Here is a 12,259-nt window from a genome sequence, read left to right as displayed (position 1 = left end):
GTGCTTGAATCACGGAGGGTTGGTTGGCGGGAGTAGAGGGGAGTTCTTATGTAGATGAAAGTTTCCTTACCTAATCGGTCTCACTCTATTTGTATTATTTGGAAACGAGGGTAATTGCAGCCAAACGTTCCTCTTTAGCCACTTAAGATTGAGTCTGTTCCTCCCCCATAGGTCATGCAAGTGCTAATTTTATTAAACTGAAAAGTAGTACCTGACTTGCAGTGTCAGCATTTAGAACCTGCTAATCGGCAGAACGGCTTTGAAGGCTTGCAGCGTCTTCACTCTCTTGCATTATTTCTGGGTTCCAGCACATACAGAAATTTGTCTGATACTTTCTTGAACTCGATGCTGTGACTTTTATTAAATAGCTACACTGCCTATGGGAGTGATGTGCTTGGTACTTTGTGTCCAGAACTCCATATCCCAGGCCCGGGGAACACCTACAAATTAATGTCCTGGCAAAAAGGGGAGCTGATTTCTCTTGAATACCTGCCTCCTCAGCTTCTGCAGCCACAGCCTAAATATGGAACCTGTTTCTCCTGCTTCCTGTGCCTCAGTTTCCCTAATACAAACTGTTTCAGTAGTGTACCCTCAGGGGCTTGCAGAAATGCTAAAAGTGGTCAAGTGCTGTGAAGATGAAAATCGCTTTGGTTTATAGACTTCCCTTTAACAAAAACGGTTATCCTGTAGGGTCTTTGATTTGACTCTATCGTGAAGTGATGCCTATTCTCAACTGGTGTAAGAATTGCTGCGTTATATTGCTTTGAAATGCGGTTTCTACTTAAGCCAAATAATCATTTATTCTTTTGGTGATGTTGTTAAGCTGAAGTTCACAGATTTCTTGTTGGGTTAGAGCTTCTAGAACTCTGTCCTCTCCTGTGGAAGTGTCTACTTTTCGGTTTAAGCTTTTCTGACCATACCTCTAAATTGAGATGCAACATTTTAAACGTGTTAGGCATTTTTTATGGCGTTTTACCTTGTATGGAACTGTAAGTACCAACTTTATTTATTTATTTTTTTGTATTCTTTTGTGTAATTGCTCCCTTCTCTGCCTTCCCTAAAATGGGGTTAGGTGTGGTTGAGGTGGATATTCCAGTGGCTGGGAGTTGGTGATATGTTCCATCCTGATGTTCGAGATTCTGACCCCTGTTTTCTTACAAGAAAATAGTGAATCCACCACAGGTATCTGGACATGAGTGACAAAGTTAACTAGGAAGTTACACTGGCATCATTTCTGTTTTTGCTCAGTGTTGTTCAAAAGTGCTACTTAGGAGCAAAAGACTAAAATTTTGCAGAGCATTTACAAGAGGGGCAGATGGGGAGTTTGCAGGTGATTCAAAGATGATATCCTTTTGATGCCAGCAAAAGAACTAACAGCTTTAGTCACTGCCTTTATTTCCCTATAACAGTTTCTGCAGGCTTAGGGACACAGCTATTGAGAACCCAGCTGCCTCTGTACCCCCATCTCAAGGGCAAGGAGGAGAAGTGAGGAAAAAGTCACCCAGCAGCGAGAAAGAAAGACATGCCTGCCTACTAGTTTTCTTGCTAGTTGGAAGCCTGGTGGTGCCAAAGAGCACCTTTAATTTAACCCTGTGGCTGCCCTGATTCCTAGCTCTAGACAAACTGATTGTTGTTTCTAAGAACTAAAAAGAGAAGCGGGTCTTATTATTTCAGAAATGCTTTTCTCTAGATTGTCTTCTGAAACATTAGAGCAGGAGGACAAATGCTCCAGAAAGGTAAATGTGATTAATATTCAGATGCTCTTTAGGTCGCTCTTGAATTCTTCTGGGGAAACTGGGAAAATACAGTGTCCAAGTACTAAATTCGGTTCCATCTTTTCTTTCCCCAATCACCATCCCTATTAAAACTCCAAGGACCATGATCAATGCAATTCCATATCATAACCTCAGGGGCTGTGAGACTAAGCCAACATGAGTTACATAACCATTAAGTAAGACATTTTAACATTCAGGTACATTACATTCTACTTTTATTGAGCAGACACAGTTTTCATGGTCTAATAAAATATTTTTATTTGATAGTCTGTCCTTGGTTATAGTCTCGTGTAATCAAGAGAACAGCATGCTTAAGACTTTGTATCCAGAAGTCTAAAGTCCAGTTGTCGCTCACTTATTAATAACTCACTGGGGAGATTAAATTCCTAGTTATCAGCGAGATCTCTCAGGCCACACTTCAAATATAGACTCTATTTCGACTTTATCCTGTGCCTCAGTTTCCACAAAACACACTCTCAGGGAATTGTGGGTATTCAACAAAGATCTTTAAGAGTATTTCTGAGCAGTCGCTTCATCTAGGAACTAAATTGTATGCTTAATTTGTATCAAGCTATAAACAGCTAGTCTGTTAGTTTACGATGCTCTTTTCTACAGTCATGCAGAAAAATTGAAGTCTGAGTTTTGGTGGATGGTCGATAAAAACTCATGAGGCCTCTAAAAGAAACATAATGAAATTTAATATTTAAGCTTACATCCCCACGATTTCCCTTCCCCTCCCCAAAACTTCTGCAATAAGATCTAAAATAGCTTTTATTGTGATATGATATATTTTTATTTCTAGCAGTGACCAAATGTGTTCTTTTTAAAGGACATTTACTAGTTGTGTAGTTCGGCAAATTACCTGAATTTTCTGTGCCCCAGTTTCCTCAAGTACAGAATTGGAATATTAATGCCCACCTTACAAAGATGAAATCAATTAGTACGTGTAAAGCACTAAGAACTAGTGACTGACACATGGGAGGTACTCAATAAATATCAGCTAGTATTAGTAGAAGAATTAATATTAATTTAAATACAAATTAAATAAGTATCTTAACAATTGTTATCCTGACCTGCAGGGTAGAATTTTTTTTAATCATATATTTTTTCCTTCTTCAATTGCACAAGAAACATTAGGGTTAGTATCTTTCATCCTTGGGTGTAAACCACTGACTTTTGACTTAGTGAGTGACCATTTTCAGAATGTTGTCTAACCAGTTAATATATACCCACATCAGCAGTAGCTGTAATTTTGAACTGTAAAAATAAAAGTTGTTTTTAAGACTAAAGATTAACCATCACAAGTGTTTTCTCTTTGTTTTTATCGGTATTAGTGTTTCAAATTATTGCTTAGTCAAAACCTCGAAGTATTTAGTCATTGATTTCCATGCTTATAAAGGAAGCCACTGGTACAAGATATAAAATTCACCTTTGACGTTGTCCAAAGTTCAGAAGGGTGAGTTTAAAACTTTGCTGTATGATGGTGCATCAGTTATTTGCTTATGAACTGCCAAAGGAATCCTATGTGAGTATTACCCGAGTCTTCTTGTCTAATTTTGTTTGGATCTTCAGTGATATATCAAAAAAGAAGGGAAGAGAGAGAGAGAGGGAGAGAGAGAGAGAGAAAGAAAGAAAAGAAGGAAGAAAGAAAGATTGTGACCTATGTCAGATTCATTGGCTCTCTACTCTTTGTTTTCAGAATCAAAATTCTGACTTTCAACAACAACTACAATTTATTTCTATTTAAAATGAATTAACCTGTTACTTTTATTTAGCTGCATTAAGCATTTGGAAAATTGTACATACATTTCCTCTTCTTATTCTCTCTTTATTAATTTGTTATTAGTACTTAAAGACTTTAAAAAAATTTTTATAGATTTTAGGTGATGGGCAGATCAGAAAGTCAGATGGATATAACTGATATCAGCACTCCAAGGCCAAAGAGACAACGATGGACCCCACTGGAGATCAGTCTGTCTGTCTTTGTCCTCCTCCTTACCGTCATCGCTGTGACGATGATCGCACTCTATGCGACCTATGATGGTGAGGTACTCCCACACCTGTGCACACATCCATGCACAGGAGAGTGGAATCTTCATCTTATGCTTTTTTCATCTGCCAAACAAATGTGTTAAGGAGAGGGACGCTTCAGGATGGTGGCATAAAGATTCCTTTATAAAATGTAGCATCAGTATGTCAAAACAGTTAACTCGGACTAAAGTACAATGTCTTTTATGTTTCAGCCAAGTTATTAATTGCCAAGTGTATTTAGTGCACTCATGCTTATTTTATTAGGATTCTAATGTATAATCTTATTTGATTAAAGTGTACACAATTTTATGGCCATCCTCAGTTAGTGAAATTTGTTGTGTCATTGAAATTCTAAAAGGCTCCACAGGACCTAAGAGGTCTAATTTAAGTCTTGGAAGTTTTTCACGATACGGATTAGAAAAGATTGGTTCCTTAATAGGAAAAAAAAAATTACCAGACTAAAACGACTGATTATTTCAATTTAATAGACCTTAGTGGGTAGAGATGATACTGTTGAATGCACTGCTTTCTTGATAATAAAAAATTTAAATTTAGGATTTGCCTATTTTATTTCTGTATGTTTTTTCTAGCTTTTGACAATGATATAAAATACTCAGGTTTTAGCTCTTCCTTTAAGGAATTGATTATTTAGTTGACAGTTTTTAAAAGAACAAATGATAGGGAGAAATTAGAAGACTGTACTGCAAATATTTACACATATAACCTTCTTTTTCCAGATGGTATTTGTAAGTCGTCAGACTGCATAAAATCAGGTAAGAAGATGGTTTTTAAATTTAATAGTTTTACAAGTAATGTATAACATTTAAAAATCAAATGCTAATAGGCAACCATCCCTACATTTTCTTTGTTTATACTTTTATTCCTTATACCTCATTTATTTATAGTCGAGGAAAATCTAAATGTATTAAAGTAGTAGATTAATTAGCTAGTTTATTCTAAAAAAGAATTCAGTCTTTTCATACCTGGAGTGTTTAGTAGGGTGATAGAGAACTATATCTCTAGCTTTATGGAGCTTGCCATGTAGTTGGAGAAAGAAAATCAACACACTGAAATGGTGAGCCTCGTATCATTATGTTACTTTCTCGATGCAGGTCACGAGAGGGGTAAGAACTAAGGAGAGGGTGAAATGTAGTCTGTAAAGATGGATGGAGAAGTGAAGATTTGGGAGGGACCTTGAAACAGGGCTAGGGTTTGGAAGTGGAGGTACAGAAGAGGGAATGCCATAGAGCGAGAAAGAACAGCAGGAGTAAGTCATGTTGAGAAGCGGTGAATGTGTAGGCTTGATAAATAGGGACACGTTGTAGAGGGCTTTGAAAATCCATGCGTTAGCCTTGATGTTGTAGTGAAGGAGAAATGGCTATTTTACAGAAGAGATCACTCACTAAGGCAAAGGCTGAACGATGATCCCAGGACTGCCGGGTTGGGTGGGTTGAGTGCAAAGCCCTGAGCCAGAGAGGGTGGGCCGGTGGGGGCCGCTGTAATGCAGGTATGCATTGAAGAGCCAGCCTGCGGTGGGATGAGAGAGCTACGTGACAACATGAAGGGAGAAAGGGATGGCTCAGTGGAACGGACTTACTCAATGAAGGACGTGAAGGATTTGAAAATGAGGCCAAATTTGAAAACCTAAGGACTCAGGAGAATGGTGGCAATGCGCACAGAAATAGAGAAGTTAGGAGGTAAGTTTGTTTTAGGGAGAGATGTGATTAATATGGATTTGGACATGTGGTGTCTGAGCCAGGGGTTACATGCAAGTGGGGAGAGACAGCAGAAAAGTAGAGACGGAGCGTAAGAAGATCTCTCATGCAGTGCATTTAGGATCTGTCCAGGGGTGATAGGTGAAGCCTTGGGAGTATTTGAGTTCCCAAAACGGAGATGAGCTATAAGGGCCAAACTTAAGAAGACACCAAGAATTAGAGTGGAAGGAAAAGAAAAGTCAGAGAAGGGAACAGAGGAAGTGTGTGGAGTTGTAAGATGTCACATCAATTAGAGTGTAGTGCAAAAGAGAACATTTTGACAAGAAGAAAGGTCACAGCTGAGCACAACACCCTAGGATATGAACACGGTATTTACCTCTTGTCTCCTTTGGCAGGAGATTCTAAACCTCCTTCCGAATGTTTACATTTCTTTCAAGAAATAACCTGTCCCAAATGATTTTGAACCATTTGAACCATTTAGATGGTTTTATCTGGGTTTTTGCTATTCATTGACCTTTGCAAAATAATGATAAGAAAATATCTCGGGATTTTAGGTGATAGTCTAATGATCTGAATGTTTGCCCTTCGTTTTTCTGTATTGTTTTTTGATATTTTCATTGCTATAGTCGTTCTGGACCTCATGTGCACCGGCAGGACACCTAAGACATGATATGGGTGGCTGGAGGGAGGCCTGATTGGGACATCAGCCATTGGCTGCTCAACATACTAACAGAGACTTACCCATCCAAGGACTTTCCCAGAACAAGAGCAGATTCTTTATTCCCCAGGAAATGGCTGCACAGATACCCTGGCTGGGAGATGTCCAGGGTCACTGTGCCAGAATCGGTAGGGGCCCAAGTTGTCAAAGTTACCATTTGCTCCTCCCCCAAACCCTGCCCCACTTTTCTCTCTACCTGCTGCTCTTATTATATGCTCATGACCTATCCTGTTTCAAGAAACTCCTGCTTACGTATCAACCTCTAATCGTCTCCAAGTTTCTCTGTCCTTAATACACTTGACATGTTTTTTAAATCTCTTAGTCTATAGATTCTCTCTCGCACTTTCTCTCTTTCTCACTCCGTTGTTCTCTTTCTTTTTTATTTTGTTTTTGAAGAAACGGAATCCTTTCCCTAGTTAGGCGTAGAGATCAAAGTAGGTTCCTCTAGTGGTACCTACCCCAATTAGCAATGTGATACCTGGAATCTGGAATCTCAGATGTGACTTACTGCTTAGGGGTGAGGCTCTGGCTTTTTTTAATAGTGACATGTATCCTTTAATTGTAGGTTAGAAATCATACCAAATGTAAAACACTTGCAAAACTCTTTCTTGGCAGAGAAATGTATACTATAGAAATAGTGTCAGTGGTAAACAAAGTTGCTGAGTAACTCTGTTTTTCTTCAGCTCTGTTTGTTTACAAGCTGTTAGAATACTTTGATGTTTCCGATACTTCCTGGGAGACAAAATAAAGATGAAACTCACTCTCATGGATACAGTATTCACACCCATGCCTGCTCACACACCCACAGTCCCCTGCTGGTTAGTAAACCTTTTCTGCTATAGAAGATACAACTACTGTTTCTAGAAGTTGCTGCAAATTAACAAAATTCTAGGGGAATGGTTGGGCAGAAGAAAGTATGAAAGAAAGGGAATGAGCAGAGTCCCATAGATGGAGAGGAAGAGGGAGACAGGATAAAAGGATGTTGAAAAGAATATAAAGTCTCCCACTGACAATCCTAGATGACTTCAAAAGACTGGGAGAATTCACACCTAAGCACAGAAATCCTTGAGAATTGGAAACGTAGGTATTGCTAGACAAGGTGCTTATTTTCAGTGAAAGTTGGTTCTAACTTAAATCTTTCTCTGGGTAGATAAGGATGTCATGGCAAGTGATCATTGAGCTGCACAGGCTCCCAGAGACCCAGCTGTCCGCAAAGGGCTGACGGGGACATAATTGGAAACATTGGTCATGATGCCCAGGTTTTGACTGAAATGTCACATTTGAGAGAAACATGCATAGACTCAGGTATGACCAGACATTGTTAAAGGAGCTACAGTTGACTTTATGGAGCCAATAAAGCTCTTGGAAAAATAGCCTGATACCTTGCTTACAAGATTCCTAGCAGCCTAACCAGCCCTGTAAACTGAATATGAATGACCTGATGGGAAATCACCACAAGAGCTCACATATAGACTGTCTATTTGCCTATTGCTCTCTGAGCCACTCAGAAGGATCACCGGACACATTTAAATTACAAACGAGGGGGTGCCTGGCTGGCTCAGTCGGTAGAACATGCGACTCTTGATCTTGGGGTTGTGAGTTCGAGCTCCACATTGGGGGTGGAGTTAACTTAATAAATAAATAAATAAATAAATAAATAAATTACAAGCCAGGGGAAAACAAAAACAAAAACTCTTTGATTCTTTGAAGTCAAGGGATAGAAGTCAAGTCATACTGAGGCAAAAATGAAATATTATAGAAGGCTGTGGAGCATCTTGAAATGTATTTGGTGTTAGGTACTTTAAATCTGAGCATCTGTAAATTTAAATATTTGTAATATACACAAATGATGTTTATAATACATACTTAAAGATAATTTGCCTGTGTATGAAATGTATCAGTTTGAAAGATTACACCAAACCTAAAATAAAACAAACACTACTTAACAAATAACAAGTTAAGGCAGTGTTCAAAACCCTACTATTAAAGCATGAGTAATATTATTCATCTCTTATTTACCCTATAAGATTGTCAAAAATATGGAGTTAGAGAGCTTGCTTGTGATTCCTCAAACTTCTCCATGTAAATCTAAATCCTGAAACTGGCTTCCTGGGCACTGCAACCTTACTAACTCAGAAGATTTCAAGGAATGACGTGCTTTAAATCAGGGCTTCTCAACTTTATCACTGTTGACATTTTGGCCCGGATAATTCTTTGTTGGGGGAAGGGGCTGTCCCGTGCATTGTAGGATGTTTAGCGGCATCCCTGGCCTTTTACCCACTAGATGTCTAGTACCATTCCCCTCCCAACTCGAGACAACAAAAAATGTCTCCAGACATTGCTATGGTCCCCTTGGGGCAGTAGAATCACCTCCAACTAGGTATCACTGGCTTGAATCATCTCAAGAGATCATCCAGTGCCTTTCCCATTGTTGTAGTGGAATAATGCCTCCCTAAAGATATCCGCTTCCTATCCCCTGATCCTGTGAATATGTTACCTTATTTGGAAAAAGGGGACTTTGCAAATCTGATTTAGGATCTTGAAATTTAGGATCAGGAGATTATCCTGAATTATTTGGGTGGTCTTATGTAATCACAAGCATTCTTTTAAGGGGAAGGGAGCAGGAGGGTTAGAAACAGAGAAGGAGATACAACCACAGAAGCACAGGAAGCAGAGGTTGGAGTGAGGCAACCACAAGCCAAGGGAGGTGTGCAGCCTCGAGAAGCTGGAGGGGGGAAGGAATGGTTCTCCACTGTAGCATCCAGAACGAATGCAGCACTGATAACTTTTTAGAGCTCCATGATAGTAAATTTCTGCTGTTTTAAGCCAGTAAGTTTGTGGTAATTTGTTGGAGCAGTGAGAGGGACCTAAGACACCTTCCATACTTACTTATTTTAAGGCTGTCTCTGAAGAATTGAAACATGCACACACATACACACACGAGTGTTTCCCACCAAGCTGCCCCTTCATTACTAAATTGAGGGGTGTAATATAGAGATATAGGGAAAGAATGTTAAATAGATTTGTAGAGGAGTGTAATAATAAAATACAGGTGAATAATAATAGAATATAATACAATAAAATAATAATATCTAACACTGAATATTTATGTGTCTAGCACTACTGTAAGCAGTTTATATGTATTAACACATTTGATTCTCATAATGACCCTGTGAGGTAGGTACCATTATGTCTTATTTTAACAGATGATCCAACGTGGGCTAGGATTCCACCCCAGGCAGTCTGGTTCTGGAACTTATACTCATGACCCCTTCTCCATGTTGCCTCAAAGGAGACTAGGAGTCTATCCAACTTTTAGTACCCTATGTCTTGTACATATGGAAGCAGATTGTCTCCCCTCCTGCTAGAACCTAATGCTAAGAGGCATAAGAAGACTCTCTGAGAATTGAAATAATTAAATCCACACTGAGAAAGAGGAGAATAAATAAATCTCTCTTCAGTCCAGAAACCAGCTATTTTACTGAGAACATTGAGCATCTTCATCAGTGATTTTAGTACATCAGAAACAACCTGGAATTGAGGGGTCTAAAGAAGCAAATATTAATTAGCAGTGTTGTCTTAGACTGTCCAGGGGATAGAGAAGCCAAGTTAAGATACATGAGCAATACAATGCACAAGAGAGAAAGAAAGACTGCCTGTACAATTGTGCAGGTTGTATTTTGGTAGCCCCGAGAGACTGGTTCATGGAGCATCGAGACCTGGATGAGACCTCTCAGAACTGTTCATTTCCTTTCCCCTTTAATTTTCTACTCACCAGACAAACTTTTTTTTTTCTACCAAGCAAACTTTTGATGAGTATTTAATTATTAATAGAAAGAAAAGAGACATTCTGTTCACTTGAAAGATAGATTCAGCATGGTGAGATAATGTATTCATATTCTGAATATGAACCTTCAAATTCCTGATCATTTTTGCAAGGGTCAGATTCTGGTAATGCCCTAGGTGAGGTATCTTGGCACCAGCTGGCCTTTTCCTGGAAGCAACAGGGACTCTCTGGCTCACTTTTGGCCCTGGTCTCTCCTTTCTTGCCTGTTAACAGCCCAGAAGTCTCCATGAAGAAAAATGGCACAACTAGATCAGTCCAGGAACGACTGCAGATGACTCTGGAGGGCTACCAGGCACGGGCCAGTGTTTCAGAGTAGGAGATGAGGCTATTTCATTATGTAATTAAGATGGAAAAAATCCTCCAGGCAATAAGAACACAGCAGGTATCCACAGCAGGTATCTTAGTGGAAGCCGGCTGAAGTGCACCTTTGTTAATTTAAATGTGGCATGTGACAGTTTGCTTTGGGCAGCTTTCCTGATATCATTCTCCTGACAATTGTGGAGCAATACATGCTTTAAAAATTCTCCAGTTAAAATTAGCATCTGTCAATCAAATCCTTTCCAAGAAAGGAATCAGTTATGTGATAAATACAAACACATGTAACATATTTTTCTTACCTGCTGGGTAGAATTTAAGCAGTAGTGCACTGTCATTTTTTTCCCCCTAAATGCCTGGCCAAGGCATGGAAAACATAGATAAGCTGAATGAAATGACTGCAGGGGAAGAAAATTAGCAATGCCTGGTAAGCTTATTTGGAATCCTAGGGTTTGTTTTACAGCTGTGAAAATTACCTATATAGGAAGGAGAGTGGCTATAAACTGTAGCTTAGGCTGGGATGAGGACCCTAGCTTTACACTTACCATTGGAGAATGAGAGGTATGGGGAAGACCCCTCTGTGGTTCCAGGGTCTGGCTTTGTTCTGTTCATCACCAAATCCGTGGGCTAGCAAGGTGCTTTCCAGTAACTCTCTGATATAATATGAAGATCAAGTTGATAATATTAATAGATTATTTAAGGGAAATTTAAAAATAGAGAATTAAAAAATCATAAGGGGGAAATTCCCAAACCCTTGAATCCTGAAAGATTTCATTCCCTCCGATCATTTAGGGAAGGAGATAGTGTAGTGTAGCGGTGGAGTGGGGGAGACTACTTTTGATCCTATTTCTGACTGACTGAAAACTAGACTACATTCTCTCTATTCAACACAACCACACCTCATACCCACTAGAAAGGCTGTAAAAAAAAAAAAAAAAAAGTACTAAGTGTTAGTGAGGATGTGGAGACTGGAGACATCATACATTGTTGGAATGGAGAACACCTCAGTATATCCCAGCTGAATATGTAAAAATCATTTTGGAAAACATTTGGCAATTTTCATAAAAAGTTAAACACACTCTTTGCATACGACCCAGCAATTCCACACCTAGGTGTTTACTTAAGAGAAATGAAAACACATGTCCTCACAAGAACTTTTATGTGATTGCTCATTACGACATTATTCATAATAGCCCAAACATGGAAACATGGAAATGTCTATCAACAGGTGAATAAACAAAATACAGTGTAGCCATAAATGGGAATACCACACAACGATAAAAAGTTGACACATACAACAGTATGTGTGAACCTCAGAGACATTATGTTAAGTGAAATACGTCAGACACAGAAACCGGCCTATTATACAATTCCATTAAATTTCCAGAGAAGGTAAAATTACAAGAGGCACAAGGCAGGATAGCTATTGCGGGGGCTGGGAGTGGGGCAGGGTTGTTGCACATGGGTACAAGGGAGACTTTTGGGTGGTGGAAGTGTTCTAAAGTTGGATTGTGGTGATGGTTTTGTACAACTGTATAAATTTATTAAAAAGTCTTGGTTGAAGTTTATGGTATGCAAATTGTAACTCAATACAACCATTAAGAAACAAAACAAAACCACCCTCATCCCTTTTTTCCATCTCCCCAATGTCTACCTATAAAATTATATTTTGATCTTCTGATTGCTATTAAATGTTGAGTCCCATTTCTGCAATTCAAAATGAGTATGTGTCGTTTTCAGTGCCTACCAAATCTTCACTAAATAACCTAACTCAAGCTTCTCCATTTGAGCGAGTATCTATTCTTGGATTTAACGAGGGTAATGTTGACGAGAGTCTCTGGAAACAGAAAATCAAGTG

General features: G+C 39.0%; 1 protein-coding gene across 6 annotated transcripts in view; it reads left to right on the top strand.

Annotated features, from left to right (window-relative positions):
- Positions 1–12,259, top strand: part of MME (membrane metalloendopeptidase) — a 105,868-nt gene that overhangs the window by 1,004 nt on the left and 92,605 nt on the right. For 5 of the 6 annotated variants that reach the window (XM_025880096.2, XM_073898339.1, XM_073898354.1 and 2 more), the window contains exons 2-3: positions 3,652–3,818; positions 4,544–4,579. In XM_025880096.2, the coding sequence (XP_025735881.1) occupies positions 3,662–3,818; positions 4,544–4,579 (193 nt within the window). In that variant the 5' untranslated portion in view covers positions 3,652–3,661. Of the gene's footprint in view, positions 1–3,196; positions 3,301–3,651; positions 3,819–4,543; positions 4,580–12,259 lie in introns of those variants that run through there. The other variant, XM_073898346.1, reaches the window with a different exon arrangement.

The sequence above is a fragment of the Callorhinus ursinus genome, unplaced genomic scaffold (assembly GCF_003265705.2).
Source record: "Callorhinus ursinus isolate GAN/ISIS: 27379988/994484 unplaced genomic scaffold, GSC_fseal_2.0 scaffold1, whole genome shotgun sequence".
NCBI classification, from domain to species: domain Eukaryota; kingdom Metazoa; phylum Chordata; class Mammalia; order Carnivora; family Otariidae; genus Callorhinus; species Callorhinus ursinus.
The sequence above is the reverse complement of the archived record's forward strand: the minus strand, read 5'-3'. Positions and strand labels throughout refer to the sequence as shown.